The sequence below is a fragment of the Osmia bicornis genome, chromosome 3 (genome assembly GCF_907164935.1).
Source record: "Osmia bicornis bicornis chromosome 3, iOsmBic2.1, whole genome shotgun sequence".
Taxonomy (NCBI): Eukaryota; Metazoa; Arthropoda; class Insecta; order Hymenoptera; family Megachilidae; genus Osmia; species Osmia bicornis.
This window is the reverse complement of record NC_060218.1, coordinates 1,528,240-1,544,159: the sequence shown is the minus strand read 5'-3', so window position 1 is coordinate 1,544,159 and position 15,920 is coordinate 1,528,240. Positions and strand designations below refer to the sequence as shown.

Here is a 15,920-nt window from a genome sequence, read left to right as displayed (position 1 = left end):
GAAATGGAATAGGAGAGTTGAGGAGAGGAAAGTGGAAGAGGATCTTGCGTGATTGCGCGACAATGACGAATAAATACAGTTGAGATGTGAAAGAAACGGATGGTAGGGAACACTTTCCCTCGGTTGAACGGTGTTAGGGACAGGGCGTCGCGTCGCGGCGGCTGGTATAAAGGAAGAAAGGAGAAAAGAGCGAAAGAACGGCGAGAGTGAGGGAAGGATTCCGGTGAGAACAAAGTGTGTCGAGGTCTTTTCACAGACAGTCATCGTGACCGGGGTTTGCCCCGTGCAATCACGAATCTTGCACGGTTTCGACGGTTTTCTTCCTCCGGTTGAATATATTTCATCAAACTCCTCCCTCCTTTTACCGATCTTTCTTCGTCTCCCTCCTTTCGATCTCTCTGACCGATTCCGTTCCCCTACTTAGCCTACACACTCTCTCTTTCTCTCTCCCTGTCACGACTCAATAGACGATGAACAATTCGCCGGTAGTATCGCGAAGACAACAATTTTCTTGAAATAGTTCAACGTCGCGTGTGTCGCGTATATCGTGAGTCCTCGTGTGCCCTCGTGTTAGGTGTACTGTCAGCTGGCGGTGACGATAGAAACACTTGGAATGTCGGTGAAAAGAATCTATTGAATCGTTGCCTCGTCAGGATGTGGTCGTCCACCGTTCTCAGTAAGTGATCTCGTTTCGATTCTTCCCGCGAACCAAGTTGCGCGCAACATCGATACCTACCTGCCACTTTGCGAACAGCGACTTTTTCAAAATCGTGCACTTTACGCGCGAAACGTCCTATTCGCTTACCAAACTTATCGAATCGAATCGAATCAAATCGATCATTTCAAAGTAGCCGTATTCGAATTCGAAGCAGTTTTATATCAATCGATAATTTTCATTTTCAATTTTTCCAAAGCAACAATAAGCGTTGATTCTCCTCGTTTTCGAAAATGAAAGTACATCGACTAGCCCGCATGGTACGGGTCAAAATTGCATGTAACTCGTGCGTACATCGCGGTCTAGATAACGTACGCGAAAGATGTCGAAGAAAAAAGAAAAGCGCGAGTACATCGCGCGGCTGTACTTTCGCATGGAAAAAGTCGACGAAAGTAAACGCAATTGATTGATGCAGGTTTTCGCGAAGTAAAAAAAATAAGCAAAATCATGCGCAAAGTAATTTATTATAAGAAACGGAACGTTGTTGCCGCGCATTTCTACTCTTGAGCGTTTGCCATCTTCTGGATCGTCGCTAGCCAAACGGATGATACTCGATGCTCTCTTTTTTGGCGGAGTGTTCGTGCAAGCCATAGTCGGTACGTATCGGCAATGAATCAGTGAACGGAAGAAAGGCGCGCTTTCTCGTCGAGCAACTTTCACCATCGATGAAGTCCGTGTGCGTCGGGTCGTTCTCCGAAAAAACACTCCTTCCATAAGCCACGCGTTTGGAAGCTACGCGTTCCTCTCTTTCTTTTTCCCCCGTTACTCAGCTTCCCGCGAAACGCTACGCAAGGAGAAATATTCGCGAATAGCCAAGTTCTAGATTCTTTGTAGATTCATGCACGCGCCTCCGCTATTTCTACCGCCTCTAATTCGATTTCACGCGAAAAATCGAGTTAACGTACTCGTACGGGAGAATTTTTCTATCGATTTTGCTTAGGTTCGCGAATCAAAGGCGGGAAATCGTGTTAATAGGTCGGTAGGAGAAGAGTGCGAGCATGCGGCGAGGTTGCGTTTGCCGAGCGTAACGGATTGAACGGCGCGATTCGAAAACTTTCGAGTTCGCGACGAGACGGTCCATCGACCCTCGTCATCAAATGTTTCGATGGAAGATTCGAAAGTTTGCGTTCATCGCTGAGCATTTGTTTCGTCTTGGCCTCAAATAAAATTTATAAAATTAACATTCAATTATATGCGTTTAGTGGAGGCTGACAACAAATGATCCCTGCCCTAGACACCCATCATACCGCAATTCAGAACTCCTATATATTCGAACTGCATATTGGGCGACCGCTAGCGAGACCACCTATTAATATTCGATTAATATTCAAGTAAACATTCTTAGACGCAAAATCGTCTTATGGGGGCACTAAGCGGCCGCCTAATCTGCCTACGCCCAGGGTCGGCCCTGTTCAGGAAATTCAAACGTTTCGCGCTTGCGCACTCGCACTCGCGCATGCGCACTGAGGCTTGCTCGATTAGTGCCCAGCACCGCGTACACGCGATAAATTAAACTTGAGCAACGACGCTTAGCCAATATAGATTGGTGATTATAATTCATAACGCGCGTACAATTGTTATAATATGCCTTGTCGTTTCGATTCTTACAGAATTGTGCACGATATGGAGCACTTTGCTAACAAGTAGCTGGTCTTACACCGAGGAAGCCGCACGTTATCATCGATATTATACCGGTAAGCACTAAAACAGAAATTTAGTGGTAACGCCACTAAAATAGAAATACGTAAATCGTGTCGATTTTTATTCGCGACACACGTACACGTTCACTTATACGCGCGTATTTAACGAACAGTACGCGACACCTACGACGCGATACCATCGAACAGATATGGAAGCTACCAAGCGGTACAGGCGCTGTCACCGGTGCGGCGGGGATGGAGCGACGCGGAAGCGTGGGACAACGACGCGTCGCGAAGATTGGTCACAGGAATTTTTCGGAGGGACACGCAAACGCGGCCTTACGTAAGGCTAGCGAAAGTGGAGCAATCGGAAGTATCGGCGGATCCGTTGATCGCGATCAGCGAGACATTGGGTGCTTTGAACACCGTCGGCAGTTATATCGTCAATATGACCAGAGGTGTCGAGAACTCCAATTACCCACCGAAAGAACTGCCATCAGCCCTGTATACCATCTCGAAAAACATTCTAGGTATAAACGAACGAATTTCAACAAGAATCAGGATTTTCTTTTTCTAAGGATTCGATTTGCTTCTCCTTTTCCGTCTTAACCGCGGATATTTTCAGGTCGCAACGTAACCGACAGTATCGCACCGTTGGTTCGCGGAGTAACGCTGCCTCTGCGAGCAACACCGGTCACCCCTTCGGTCGAGATCTCCGACAGGGAAAAGGAACCGTCCGGTTGCACCACGGCGGACGGTACCCCTGGAAAGTGTCAGGATCTGAGTAATTGCCCTCAGCTTTTGCTAGATCTGACTAAACTCAGGCAATCCCTCTGCTTCAAAAGTTTATTCGTACCTGGTGTTTGTTGCCCGTTGAACGATAAACCGGACAACGATGGACCGAGGTAACGCGATTACCTCCATTGAACTCTACATCGCAGTTGAAAATATAAAAAAAGGATCACTGATATATGCGTGGAATTTTCAGCTCGATAATTAGCGTATTTCCAACACCGGGAATCGCACCAGGCACAAATGTGCATTCTCCACGACCACCGATTCGCCCAACGAAACCGCAGACACCAAGACCGATTCCACTGTTTCCCGTTGTCGTGCCTTCCACGACGATCAACCCTTCCGGCGTAGCGACGGAATTCGTTTCTCTGCCGTCCGTTGATCCGTCTTTCAACGAATCGAACAGTTTCGTTGAACCACCGATCACCGCCACTATCGACAACAATTTTATTCAAGACGACGAAGGTAAGAATGATGTGGTATGTAACAAACGATAAACGCAACTTAGAAAATTATTAAACTACTGTTTAGAGTGCGGGGTAAGAAACTCGGGTAAATATCGAGTAGTCGGCGGTGAGGAAGCTCTACCAGGACGTTGGCCTTGGATGGCAGCGATATTTCTACACGGCTCGAAACGCACCGAGTTCTGGTGCGGTGGTTCTTTGATCGGATCGAGATACATTCTCACCGCTGCTCATTGTACGCGCGATCACCGTCAACGGCCGTAAGTTGCCCGACTACCTTCTTTCAATCTGTCTACCGTCGATAACGAATCAAATGATTTTCAATGTTTTCCACAGATTTGCCGCGAGACAGTTCACCGTGCGACTCGGGGATATAGATCTCGAAAGGGACGATGAACCGTCTGCCCCGGAAACCTATATGGTCAAGCAGATTCACGCTCATCCGAAATTCTCACGGGTTGGATTTTACAATGATATCGCGGTTCTCGAGCTGACCAGACCGGTTAGAAAATCTCCATACGTAATACCAATTTGTCTGCCGCAATCGCGTTATCGAAGCGAACGATTCGCTGGCGCCAGACCTACCGTAGTCGGATGGGGTACCACTTACTATGGTACGTATCCTTGTAGCAAACGCGACCGCAGCGAATACAATATTTCAAGACGATTCGTGTGTTTCGATAGGTGGTAAAGAGAGTACGGTACAGCGACAAGCGGTACTTCCGGTCTGGAGGAACGAAGACTGCAACGCGGCTTATTTTCAACCTATCACGAGCAACTTTTTGTGTGCTGGTTATAGTCAAGGTGGGAAAGACGCGTGTCAGGGTGATTCAGGTGGACCATTGATGCTCAGGGCGGATGGCCGATGGATTCAAATCGGTATCGTTTCGTTCGGCAATAAATGCGGCGAACCAGGATATCCAGGAGTATACACACGTGTCACCGAATATATCGATTGGATCAAGAATAATCTGAATTAATACTTAACTAGTCTATCGATCCAGCTCGAAAATGATGTCGGTCGCACCTGCTGTATCGGCTGTATATACGTGTGCCAACAATTATTATTTATCTTTAGCATTACGATTGTATGTACAGGATGTTATGTACTATATCAATAAGCGTGGGACTCGCGTTATCGCTATATAAGCGATACCTCCCTATTTCATCTTGATTCCAAATGATAGATAATTTTTTTGTTTTCCATATATGATAAACACTCTGTATATTTATGTATGTATGTATATATGTATGTATGCATGTCTGTGAGTGACGCTGAGACGTTGTACGCATGCTCGAAAACAAGCCAGAAAAATGTTATATGTGTACTATTGCAACGATAGTACCACAGTATCGATCGAGCATCAAATTTTTGTTAAAAATTCAAATAAAGATTATTTGCATTAACTTCAAAACGTTTGTTGAATGATGACCACTTGATTAGCGCCAGTGTCGGTGGCCGTGGGGTTTTAGTCAATAGGAATCTGACGCTCCGCCGCCGTCCTCCCCCAGGGGTCTTTGCTTACATTCCTACATCCCTTACATCTCTGCATTCTTTACATCACTGCATCCTTTTACATCCTTGCATCCTTTTACATCTTTGCATCCTTTTACATCCTTTTCATCCTTTTATATCCTTGCATCCCTTTTGTAAGCGCCCTTTGGCGGTAAAAAAAGGAATTAAATCACGCAAAAACTTTGGCCCTCTAGCGGCAAAAATGCGAACTAAAGCTTCGATGTCGAATCAGCGCCCTCTGGTTTCAGAAAAAGGAACTAAATCACGCTGAAATTTTGGCCCTCTAGCGGCAAAAATGCGAACTAAATTTTCGATGTCGAGTCAGCGCCATCTGGTTTTGAAAAAAGGAACTAAATCACGCTGAAATTTTGGCCCTCTAGCGGCAAAAATGCGAACTAAATTTTCGATGCCGAGTCAGCGCCATCTGGTTTTGAAAAAAGGAACTAAATCACGCTGAAATTTTGGCCCTCTAGCGGCAAAAATGCGAACTAAATTTTCGATGTCGAGTCAGCGCCATCTGGTTTTGAAAAAAGGAACTAAATCACGCTGAAATTTTGGCCCTCTAGCGGCAAAAATGCGAACTAAATTTTCGATGTCGAGTCAGCGCCATCTGGTTTTGAAAGAAGGAACTAAATCATGCAAGAATTTTGGCCCTCTAGCGGCAAAAATGTGAACTAAATTTTCGGCGTCGAATCAGCGCCCTCTGGTGGCAAAAATAGAAACTGAATTTTGCAAGAATTAAAATTTAAAATTCTTTTTCACGAGACTTTACTTACCTTTACTTACCTTTACTTACCTTTACTCGAACCAGTGGCCATAAGTATATTAGTTATAATATATTTATTATAAGGGTTGAAAGGATACAAGAGATGCAGGGTCAATTTTGGAGTGTAAGGGATATAGAGATAGAAAGGGTACAGAGACGTAAGGGATGCAAAAATGTAAGGGAGGCCGAGGTATAAGGGATGCCGGCATATAGGAGATGCAGGAATATAGGAAATGTAGTGATATAAGGGATACAGGGATGTTAAGGATGCAGACATGTAAAGGATGCAGTGATGAAGGGTTGGGCCTCGTGAGGCCCTTAAAGACAAAAAAATAATAAATACCTGGGAAGGTTGAGCCGAGGCCCATGAAGAGGGATAAAATAATAAATGACTTGGGAGGGTGGTCCACGCGAGGCCCGAAAATAGGGGTAAAATAATAAATAAAAGGATAAAATAATACGCGAGGCACACAGATGTAATGGAATCAACACGTTCATGCTCCTAATGAGTTTATTCAATAAGCTAAGAAATAAAAACTAATTACTGAGTAATGGAATATAGGCTTTGATATCAAAGTACTCTGCTGTTACCATCAACGTGGGTTAGAATGCTGTAGTGCAAAGTATTTTACATTTTTGTACTAGCATACAGCAGGTGGCGCTCGTTCTCAAGGGGCAAATTCAAAACCCCTTGAAAACAAAGGCATGTCTGGTCTTGTTGGATCTGTAGTCATTGAATCGATTTTATAGCCTATCTATCTAAAATGGCACAAATTGCTCTTACAATGTGCCTTTAAATTTTCGCAAAACTCCGCCAATACACCTGCTTTGACTAAACTCGTTCATCACACAAGACGTATAGTTTCCTTCAAATGCTAAACGAATTATTCATCTTCAAAAGTACTTGATTAATATTTTTCACTTGGCTCCTTCTTAACCAATCGAACGATCAATGGTTCAAAATGATGACTAAATGCGTTTCGGTTCAAAATTTAGAAAATTTTGTCAGACAAACGATCAACGTAGTGCCAGAAAATAATGGTGAATACTATGATCGATATCTTAGTTTTCTCAGTGAATTTATTTTCAAAACTTACGCATGAACATATTTGAATACAGAGGACACGATCAAGTTTCATCAAATGATTTACGAAAAGTGGTATTTCAAGAGATCGTTTAAATCAAGGAGCACAAAGTGCGACCAAAACCGTACGAAGCCACGAATAACTAGTGAACAGGTTTCTAATAATAGACACAAGAGAATCAAGTTCTTTTGCGAATGTTACAATTTTACTTTGATCCTTTGTACTCGTTTTCAGAATATATCGTCAACGCCGGCTTATCGTAAATCACGACAATCTAAACACCGAATCAACCAATCTTCTCATGAAATTCAACGCACGAGAACAAACGTGGAAAACGTATTACAGAACAATTTGAACCTTCCTCAAAATGTAGAATGTCTTTTTCTAAGAAACAACGTACCCGACAGCAACAATTCACACCTCGACGAAGTTCAATTGTTTTCAATCGAACCTACCAAGGTACGGTATCATCGTCATCTAGATATGTATCTAATATATCTGAGATAATTCGTATTAGATAGTTGACTGTCCCAGTGTTGGTCTTAATAGTAAACTTATTGGAATTCGGAATAGCGGGGAACAACGAATCAAGAGGCCAAAAAATACCAAGAACAACGTCCTCGATGTTGCTTGTACACGCGATCGTAACGTTGGGTTACTATCTCGTCGAGAAACAATTTATGTGCTCGTTAATTAATACTGTAGTTACTTATAGAACAAAATCATCTTACAATTAGAGTGCTTGAACGACAACGAAAAACGAGGAAAAAGTTGATTACCTTCGAAGCTTGGAAAAGAAGTAAATCTATTGAACATCGGAAAATACTTAAACAGCTGGAAAAAGAAAGGCATAATGCATTTATAACTCTGGAGAATACGAAAAGAGAAATGGCCATTTGGGAAGTATGCATTATATGGTTCATTTGACTTTTCTTCACAAAACACACCAATGACCAGTGGCTGTTCGCGTATAGGCACTGTGGAACTCCAGCACCCCTTATTTCTACTTGATATTATCGATAACATTTAATATAACGAGTCCTTTTTTCTTTAATTCTTTATTTATATTTGTACAATATATAATTCTTAAGCTTAATGTCAGCAGTCATCCCCCAGTTTATGAAAAAGATACAAGAATCTTTGTATTGAACTGTGCGCTTCACAGTTCCAGCGGCGTGGAGTTTGGCTGTGTACGCATGCGCACATAAGAAGCTGCGTAGTAGAAAGCTGCGCGCGCATGCGCACATAGGAAGCTGCGTAGTAGAAAGCTGCGCAGTAGAATGAGCACTGACGCTCCAATAGTGTCGGTTTTTTAAAACATTTTCTGGAGCAGCACCCCCACTAATTTTAACTACGAGCCGCCACTGCCAACGACATTTCTAATTTTTCTCAATACAATTAAGGCACATATCCGTTACAAAAGACAACAGCAACATCAACGAGCTCAAATGTATTCCGACAAGTTTGTCGCCAAATCTAATTGTGAACAAATCAAAGGGAAACGTGTCAAGTTCGACAAAGTCAAAGCGGCAACGTCGATGACGACGCGGTAAAATCTTTTCAAATTAATTTCACGTCATCGTTTGATGTAAAACGAAAAAGCAAAAATTACTTGATGCTTTTCAGAAAGTCGAATAATAAAGATGGCAATCGAAAAAAGCAAACCACTTCAACACAGGACTCGCCGGAAAGCGCTATATTCTATGCATGGCTGGACCAACTAAATTGGATATTACATAAGAAATATTTACGAGAACGGCGGCATCTCGTACGATCGTTTTATTGTCAACCTTTTTATTACGGAGATACAACTTTGTATGCAACATAAGTACATTTGCGAACAATAATTTGCATTTACTTCGTTCATTTATAAAGCAGCTGGAACTATCAAACCTCAAAGTGTTACAATATTCTACAATAAAATAGAATACCGTATTAATTAACGGTAATATAATCTATTAATAACCATGTATATTATACATAATAATTATATAATAATTACATTACGTATCATCAAATAATTTTCTAATTCGCAAATATCTCTATATTCGAATAACCTTAGGTTTTTTTTCTCTCGCTCTCTCTTAAATTATTCATTGCCTTTTGAACGAGAACTCCTAAACTTTTTGGAAGATTCATCTGCATTGAATATAACTGTTGAGTGATGTGATTTTCGCTGGCAGCTGTACTGTTTTTCGCGTCGTCGTGACTGGTTGAAACATTATATTCTACGATATTTTCGACGCTACAATCGGACATTTGCCTCGATGTAGTAAAATCTTGATCACCTAAGAGAAAACAAATTACGAATATGCTTACATCTATGATTACCTTTCACTTCGCTCACCTTTCGCGTCGACGCTTTTATATCCATCCAATAACGTACTTGTTGGAGACTGCGTTACGCTGTCTAATTCACATATTCTCAATGCTAATATTCTGTAATTAATAATACAGAAGAGAATTAATCGTGTTTTGACGATTGTAATCTTGATATTTATATTTAAATTGTAACGAAGAAAAGTAAAACGTATTTCACAAACTTGTTTGCTTTTTTCTGATGCGCTAAAGCTAAAGTTTTATCGTTTAAAGCTTCTATCAGAGCTTTGCACAAACATCGTAAGTCGGTAATTGCTGTTGCAGACTTTTGAGGTGACAGACAAGAATCTTGATACAACCACTGCTCTGCTACGAATAACTTCCTTTAATATTATATTCGTGAATAATAACGGTCAAAGTGCAGTGAAACTATTAAAGTACCTTGTTTAGAGGTCATTATAGCGCCAACGGTAGTATTTGTACCCCAATTCACAGATTCTTTAACTCGTTCCCTATCCAGCATACTCTGGAAATGTCATTGTTCTGTCACTGGGTATGGCCATACATTGATAATTACGCAAAAAGCCTAAAATGACATATATTTATTATATGTATATTATTACTTTATATTTTGAAAGAGATTGTCTTGCAAGTTCCTTCTCCTCAAGTAGTTGCCGCATTCTTTCTTGAAGATATCTGAAATATCACCACATTAATATCGTACGATTCGATTAAAACAAATATTTATCAACTGTTTACTTTTCTTCCCACCTATTCTCACTAATCAAAGCATCTAAATCTACCGGCGTCGATGCGCTTAATGCTCTCGATAGTTCATGATTTAAACGATGCGCCTTACATTTAAAAGCATCCCTTTCCATTTGCATTTCTTGTTTTTCATCTAGAACTGTTTGCAAATCAGTCTGCAATTGACAGCACTATAAAAATGATATTTTTTCAAATATTAGTTCAACAAATTATTATTCTCTGTTTCTGAATTCAATAAAACCACTACCTTAATGTTTAATCTTTCTAATTGTTCTATCATTTCCTCTCTCTGATGTATCGCTGATGCATATTGAACATCTTCTATCCAAGTTTGATTACCATTTGTACGAAGTGCTTTAACATCAGCCTCTGCATCACCTAACTTTTGCCTTAATGTTTCTACTTGCAGTTTAAGACACTTATTTTGTTCTCTTGTCTCTGTTAGTAGATCTAACATCTTAAAGTGATCATCCAGATTGTAACATCTATAAAATATTTAAGCTTATTTTAGATTCATAACAACATGTTTATTTGCATATTCATCATTTCCCTACCCTTTTGAATCACGTGTATCGTTCATTTGCCTTTTTAAATACAAAAATCTTTCTTGCATTTGTTCTACCATTAATTTGAACTGATCTCTTTGCAACCTACACTGAATCAATTCTCTATTTAAATGTGTAAGTTCATCACACTTTATTTGTAAATCCTTCTTCAATGTATCCTGTAAATTAAAATAATTTTTTAATACCGATAAGAGAAATATTGTTTACTACTATAATTATAACCATTACTGTATACTTACTTTGGATACAAAATCGTTTCGATCAGGTGTTAATGTAATATTTTCACTTTTTCCATTCATCTCAACAGTCATAATAACATATAAAATATGTAAATATAGCTTCTGAGAGTAATAAAAATAGAAAAAGTAATTACTTGCGTACTTTTACTTTGGCTAATAGCACTGTCAATGTGGTGAAACTATATACAGCACTCACATATATAGATGTATGTACATACACGAGCACGCTCGGCATCCCTCTAGGTAAAATGGCGGTCTAAACCAGCGAAGGGCAAGGTGTCGCCACCACTTGGTATGACACGTGGCCAGCAGGCATTATACCATTTGCCGGTAAGTAGTTACCGACAAATGAAAATTCCAAAATCTCAGCGACCTATTATACCGACAGAAGGTTAAGTTAAGTGAATTAAAAAGCGGCATGCACTGATTTAGATCAAATTTTGGAAATAAGTTCCATTTTGCGAAAGGAAGCATTTGTGAGAATGGATTTTGGCGACTCGAAAAAATTTTTTTATCATTTTGGCGTCACTCCCTACCTTACCGACGGTCGACTCTTCTGAATATAATGTTGCGAATAAAGCGAAATTTTAAAAGCAGTTGCCTTTTGTAAAAATATGGTTTCGAAAAGAAAAAAGAAGTTTCACCAAAAATCGGCTAGTGCAGGAAATGACCACTGTAGTCATTAATATCTGTTTCACAGAAAGTAATTCAATAAGAGTTCAGTAAAAGAGAAATTAGATCGAGTAACCGAAGAAACCACCGATCCAAACGTCCTTGTTCTATGTTTATTAAATACAAACGCATTAATAACATAATTTTTAGCATACTTCTTAATTATGAAAAATGTATTATGCTATTGTCTGTAGATGAGAAAATGCTAATATAGACAGTTACTTTCATGACTTTATAAAATTATCTCAATTTTTTCTACCATATTCTTATTTTACAAAGAAAATATAACATCCAAATGCAACATGACACTACGTACACGTAATATATGCATACATTTGTTAAATTATACATCGTCGAAAGATATAAGTAAATTACACATCGTATGAATTCTACGATGCCACCGTAAGTCGACTTGTCGAATAACAGACCAATCGTGGTTGCAGCAAACAAGTTATTAATAATCATAAGTCCACAAGATATAGTTTTTAAATCCTGTAAAAAAATTTTTTAATTATTAATATGTACAGGTTTGCTTATTTAAAAACTAGTACCTGTGTTTCATCGTACAGCTGGAGATGATGGTACAAGACCAGGCAAAAATGCACAATTATGTACAGGTTTTGCCAGAATGGTATATACTTATCATATTTAACTCTAGATGTTACCTACAGGAAACAATAACTATTTTCAATACAAAATAAAATAAATGTGAATCCGATGATTGCAAGATACATAGCGTACGTAAAAGACCCTTTATAAAATAAAACCGGTTTAATCTTAACGAGATATTTTTGTTGAAATGTAAATTGATTATTGTTGAGATAAAGAATGGATGTATATGTATATTAAATTATGTATAATCCTTCATCTATTTGATTTTCTGCTAAACTTAAAAATAAGTGTACATCAAACTTCGGTAGTTCTAGTGTTATTGTAATAAAAATCTTATAAACGTTATTTGAACTTACATTTATTTTAAATTCGTCAAGACCCAACCGTGGTCCACCTGGAAACCAACTAGGGCCTTTCCAGATAACAGCTAACTTGTCTGTCAAAGATGACATCCATGAGCTTTTTTGAATCATTTGTATAAAATAAAATGTCTATAACATTTCAAAACAAAGTGCTCGATCAATGACAAAATCGTTTCAAAAGAATGCATACTCGGATAATTAGCATTCGATGAACGAATTAATTATCCTAATAATAAATAAATTCACGTTAAACCATCGATCAATTTCAAGCCTGTATCAGTTAAGTATTTACATAACTAATTGTCATTTTATGTAACAAGATAATCATGCGCTTTACCGGTTGTTTGGAGATACGTGCGGTTAACGATAAAGTACAGTTAGAAGGATAGTCACGAAACTACGGTTTCTCACCTGTAAATACAATGGATTGAAAGACTGAGGACTAACAACTAAACCGTAGATTATTTCATCTTTGTTTCTCTCTTCCATAAATGTTCCAAATAATCTATCCCATATGATAAGAACTCCACCGTAATTTTTATCCAGGCAATATAAATTGCAACCTAAAATATATTTAAAATGAATTTAAAATAAACTGCTATTAAAAATATTATCACCCAGGATTTCCACCCCTAGTTCAAGTCTCTTACCATGGTGAACCCGATGGTGTTTTGGTGTGTTAAATATGAATTCCAATGGTCCAAGATCGTCGATAACGGTCGTATGAATCCATAGTTGGTAAATTAAATTGAACTGATTATGTGCGATGAAATGCGACGGGGGTATAAAAAATGCAAGAGGTAAATAAAACATCTGTAATTTAAATTTATAATTTAAAATAAGAAACTTGAAACCAGTCATTTGGTTTGGTAACCCTAGTGTTAAATACTATGATAAATACTCACGAAATTACACCAGTGTTGGAAGACGGATTGTCGCAGACCAACCGCGAGGTTGAACTCCTCACTGCTATGATGTACTTGATGGTGAGACCATAAAAAGTGTACCTCTGTAAACGGGCGAGAAACGTATAAATTCGTCAGGTGGACGGTCGACAATGACACACATGGTTGGATAGGAATTTAACCGTGGTTACTGCGGTGAACCCAATAGTAACAGAAATCCACCCCCACGGCAGTGATACACCAAGTCCATATCGAGTTCCAAGCCAGACTCCGCCAGTGATATCTCTCGTAAATTACGATGTAAGTATAATATTCAGCACCACGGAAAAGAATACTGAAATTAGTTAAAAAAATTTATTGACACATGAAGATGGTATTCGAACATATGACGTTGCCATTTAAATGTATGTTAATCCCTACAAATTTCTTCTGATACCTTTTAATGAGGACCGATGGAAATACACCGACCAACGCTGCGCTAAAAATACTTATTAAGAACAGTCGCACAAAAATAGACTTTGAACACTAGTTTCCAATCATTCCTTAAATTACAACAACTGTACAATTCGTACACGGTTTAATAACTAAAAATGAATAATAAAGCGTTACCTATGCTTACCGGCCAGTTTCTTGGAATACCCAATGGGATAAAGATGTCACTTGATCGTTCAAACGAAACCTCTGTTTCTTGGACATCAGTATAATTTGTTCCAATATAATAAGAACGAAAAATGGAAGCCATATCTATGCATACATTAGGCTTAAATTTAATTTCACTACCAAAAATTATTATAAAATAGAATATGGGTAGGTATTCGTTACCTGCTGTTGATAATCAGGCACTTGATGCGGAAATTCGAAGGTTGTTTCGTAAGGGTTAACGAGATACCAAAGTTTTCCCGCGTTTTTCAGTTGGTTTAAATCGATACGCGTAACGTTCATTTTATGTGTTAACGTTCTACAATTACGTTGTGAATTACATGCAGCTCCTGCCGAAGAAAAAAGACATGAACACACTAACACTATCCGATTCTATTTTAGCCGCGAAACTGGGTGCACGCATCGTTTATATCAATGTTGACGAAAGCTGGCTCCAGCCTGCAAAGGGGCCCCCCGTACTCCGTGACCATTTCCCCTGCGCAGCTTGTGGTTTGCAGTCTGCGCATCATCTCGACAACGTCGCGTCGGTAAATAAGATTTTTCAAAAATAATCATCTAATTATTATTTTTTCCACGTATCATTAGCAGATTATTCATAAATTATATCTCTATTTTAAAAGACGTCATATTGTATATCATGCTTAATTATTTGTTTTCTTGTTTGTTTGGTGAAAAAAGAAATGTGTAATAATTATTCTCATTACGTGAATGTTTCTCAAAAACTCGTACTTACCGACGTATTGGACGTTGCACGCAGACCACAATCTTCGCGGGGAAAATGGATACGCCGATACGGAATGGGAGATCTTCTCGACAGACCGGAGCCAGCTTTAGACCACACTGGTTTATATACGATATATGTACATGTATGTAAGTTCGAGTTAACCGAGGACACGTGAGTATGCACGACGTTTCTTCCACGGCCGTACGTGGTAAAGGCGCGACGATGATAATGCGATGATGCTTTGTTCCAACCACAGTAAACGTTTTGTCTCTGATCAAAATAAATTGCATCTACCACATTTACCCCTTCCCCAAACGTTATACATATAGGTATGTGTTTATCAAATACCACTTGGGTAAACACCTGGTATTATTAATATTTAATGAATATTAAAGGACAGTTTGGAAATATACACGTTATCAATGATATATAAAATAAAATAATTTGTGTAAATAAGAAGTAAAGTTTATGTAATGTGCAACAAGTTTATTGTCTTAAAATAACCGGGTGATAAGAATTAAATAAAGATAAGGGGATATCTTACACGACAAACACGTTAGTTCTAAATATATTCCACCGAATCATTTAAAAACGAATAAATAAAAAGAAATACTTAAAATCCTGTGTTACAGGTTTCTTAAACAAAAGATAAATTTTCCTACCTTATGAAAAAAATATTGTGTAAAACTTTCAAGGATTTAGTACGCATATAAGATTAGAAAACTGCGTGATACACCACTGTATGCAAACCTTCGGTATGTACTGTACTGGCAACAGACAGGGTGTTTCATAACGTACATTAATTATTCGCCCAACAACGAACAATAAATCGACAAATTATACTGTCATCACACGTGATGCTATTTTTTTACATATCATTAAATGAAACATTCATAATTCTTGTGTTTTCGGATGTGTACAAATTAAAAATCATAGCTCAGATTAAAACAATCTATTTTCTGCTGATCGTAAATTATACGTATCAGTAACAACACCCCATGGTCGGTCAAAGTAATTGAGAGCGTGTCCCCATTAATGTTAGATAAGAAAACAGTACGTAGTTATCAAGTTTTTTTTAATTTCATATCTGTGCGCGCTTTTAAAACGGTACC

The 15,920-nt window shown here is 38.8% G+C and overlaps 4 protein-coding genes across 6 annotated transcripts; 2 read left to right on the top strand and 2 right to left on the bottom strand.

The window, feature by feature from the left end:
* The first annotated feature begins 36 nt into the window (after positions 1-36).
* LOC114872617 (proclotting enzyme-like) lies at positions 37-4,968 on the top strand. Its single transcript, XM_029179994.2, has 8 exons — positions 37-676; positions 2,326-2,409; positions 2,529-2,885; positions 2,981-3,260; positions 3,344-3,615; positions 3,682-3,874; positions 3,951-4,228; positions 4,299-4,968. The coding sequence occupies exons 1-8, from the start codon at positions 655-657 to the stop codon at positions 4,592-4,594; spliced, it is 1,782 nt and encodes a 593-aa protein (XP_029035827.1). The 5' UTR covers positions 37-654; the 3' UTR covers positions 4,595-4,968.
* A 3,325-nt stretch (positions 4,969-8,293) lies between these two features.
* Positions 8,294-8,809, top strand: LOC123987701. The gene is made up of 2 exons (XM_046285285.1): positions 8,294-8,530; positions 8,608-8,809. The coding sequence occupies exons 1-2, from the start codon at positions 8,430-8,432 to the stop codon at positions 8,807-8,809; spliced, it is 303 nt and encodes a 100-aa protein (XP_046141241.1). The 5' UTR covers positions 8,294-8,429.
* Positions 8,728-11,531, bottom strand: LOC114872704 (coiled-coil domain-containing protein 149). 3 transcript variants are annotated; one of them, XR_003788811.2, is made up of 10 exons: positions 10,874-11,531; positions 10,623-10,792; positions 10,316-10,553; positions 10,072-10,238; positions 9,924-9,996; positions 9,742-9,826; positions 9,525-9,669; positions 9,329-9,420; positions 8,984-9,269; positions 8,728-8,893 (listed from the first exon to the last, which is right to left on the bottom strand). XR_003788811.2 is itself a non-coding variant. In XM_029180209.2 (9 exons), the coding sequence occupies exons 1-9, from the start codon at positions 10,943-10,945 to the stop codon at positions 9,040-9,042; spliced, it is 1,272 nt and encodes a 423-aa protein (XP_029036042.1). In that variant the 5' UTR covers positions 10,946-11,531; the 3' UTR covers positions 8,728-9,039. The 3 variants fall into 3 exon arrangements, 2 of the variants coding, with proteins under 2 accessions (XP_029036042.1, XP_029036043.1); XM_029180209.2 differs by having other exon boundaries at positions 8,728-9,269; XM_029180210.2 differs by having other exon boundaries at positions 8,728-9,269; positions 9,525-9,666.
* A 225-nt stretch (positions 11,532-11,756) lies between these two features.
* On the bottom strand, positions 11,757-15,107 carry LOC114872703 (alkylglycerol monooxygenase-like). Its single transcript, XM_029180203.2, has 11 exons — positions 15,103-15,107; positions 14,818-14,912; positions 14,247-14,413; positions 14,044-14,168; positions 13,607-13,758; positions 13,425-13,528; positions 13,170-13,332; positions 12,931-13,082; positions 12,514-12,648; positions 12,097-12,210; positions 11,757-12,037 (listed from the first exon to the last, which is right to left on the bottom strand). Exons 1-11 carry the CDS (start codon positions 15,105-15,107, stop codon positions 11,801-11,803), a joined length of 1,449 nt encoding a protein of 482 aa, XP_029036036.2. The 3' UTR covers positions 11,757-11,800.
* Between the last annotated feature and the right edge of the window lie 813 nt (positions 15,108-15,920).

Excerpts from the sequence above, each read along its gene's own strand:
- LOC114872617 (XM_029179994.2), top strand. The coding sequence starts at position 655 with ATGTGGTCGTCCACCGTTCTCA. Across the intron at positions 3,261-3,343 it reads CCGGACAACGATGGACCGAG|CTCGATAATTAGCGTATTTC; the intron begins GTAACGCGATTA and ends TGGAATTTTCAG. Across the intron at positions 4,229-4,298 it reads ATGGGGTACCACTTACTATG|GTGGTAAAGAGAGTACGGTA; the intron begins GTACGTATCCTT and ends GTGTTTCGATAG.
- LOC123987701 (XM_046285285.1), top strand. The coding sequence starts at position 8,430 with ATGTATTCCGACAAGTTTGTCGCCAAATCTAATTGTGAACAAATCAAA. Across the intron at positions 8,531-8,607 it reads GCAACGTCGATGACGACGCG|AAAGTCGAATAATAAAGATG; the intron begins GTAAAATCTTTT and ends GATGCTTTTCAG.
- LOC114872704 (XM_029180209.2), bottom strand. The coding sequence starts at position 10,945 with ATGACTGTTGAGATGAATGGAAAAAGTGAAAATATTACATTAACACCT. Across the intron at positions 10,793-10,873 it reads GAAACGATTTTGTATCCAAA|GATACATTGAAGAAGGATTT; the intron begins GTAAGTATACAG and ends TTTAATTTACAG. Across the intron at positions 9,997-10,071 it reads GCTTTGATTAGTGAGAATAG|ATATCTTCAAGAAAGAATGC; the intron begins GTGGGAAGAAAA and ends GTGATATTTCAG.
- LOC114872703 (XM_029180203.2), bottom strand. Across the intron at positions 14,414-14,817 it reads GTGCAACGTCCAATACGTCG|GAGCTGCATGTAATTCACAA; the intron begins GTAAGTACGAGT and ends TTTCTTCGGCAG. Across the intron at positions 13,333-13,424 it reads TCCAACACTGGTGTAATTTC|ATGTTTTATTTACCTCTTGC; the intron begins GTGAGTATTTAT and ends TTTAAATTACAG.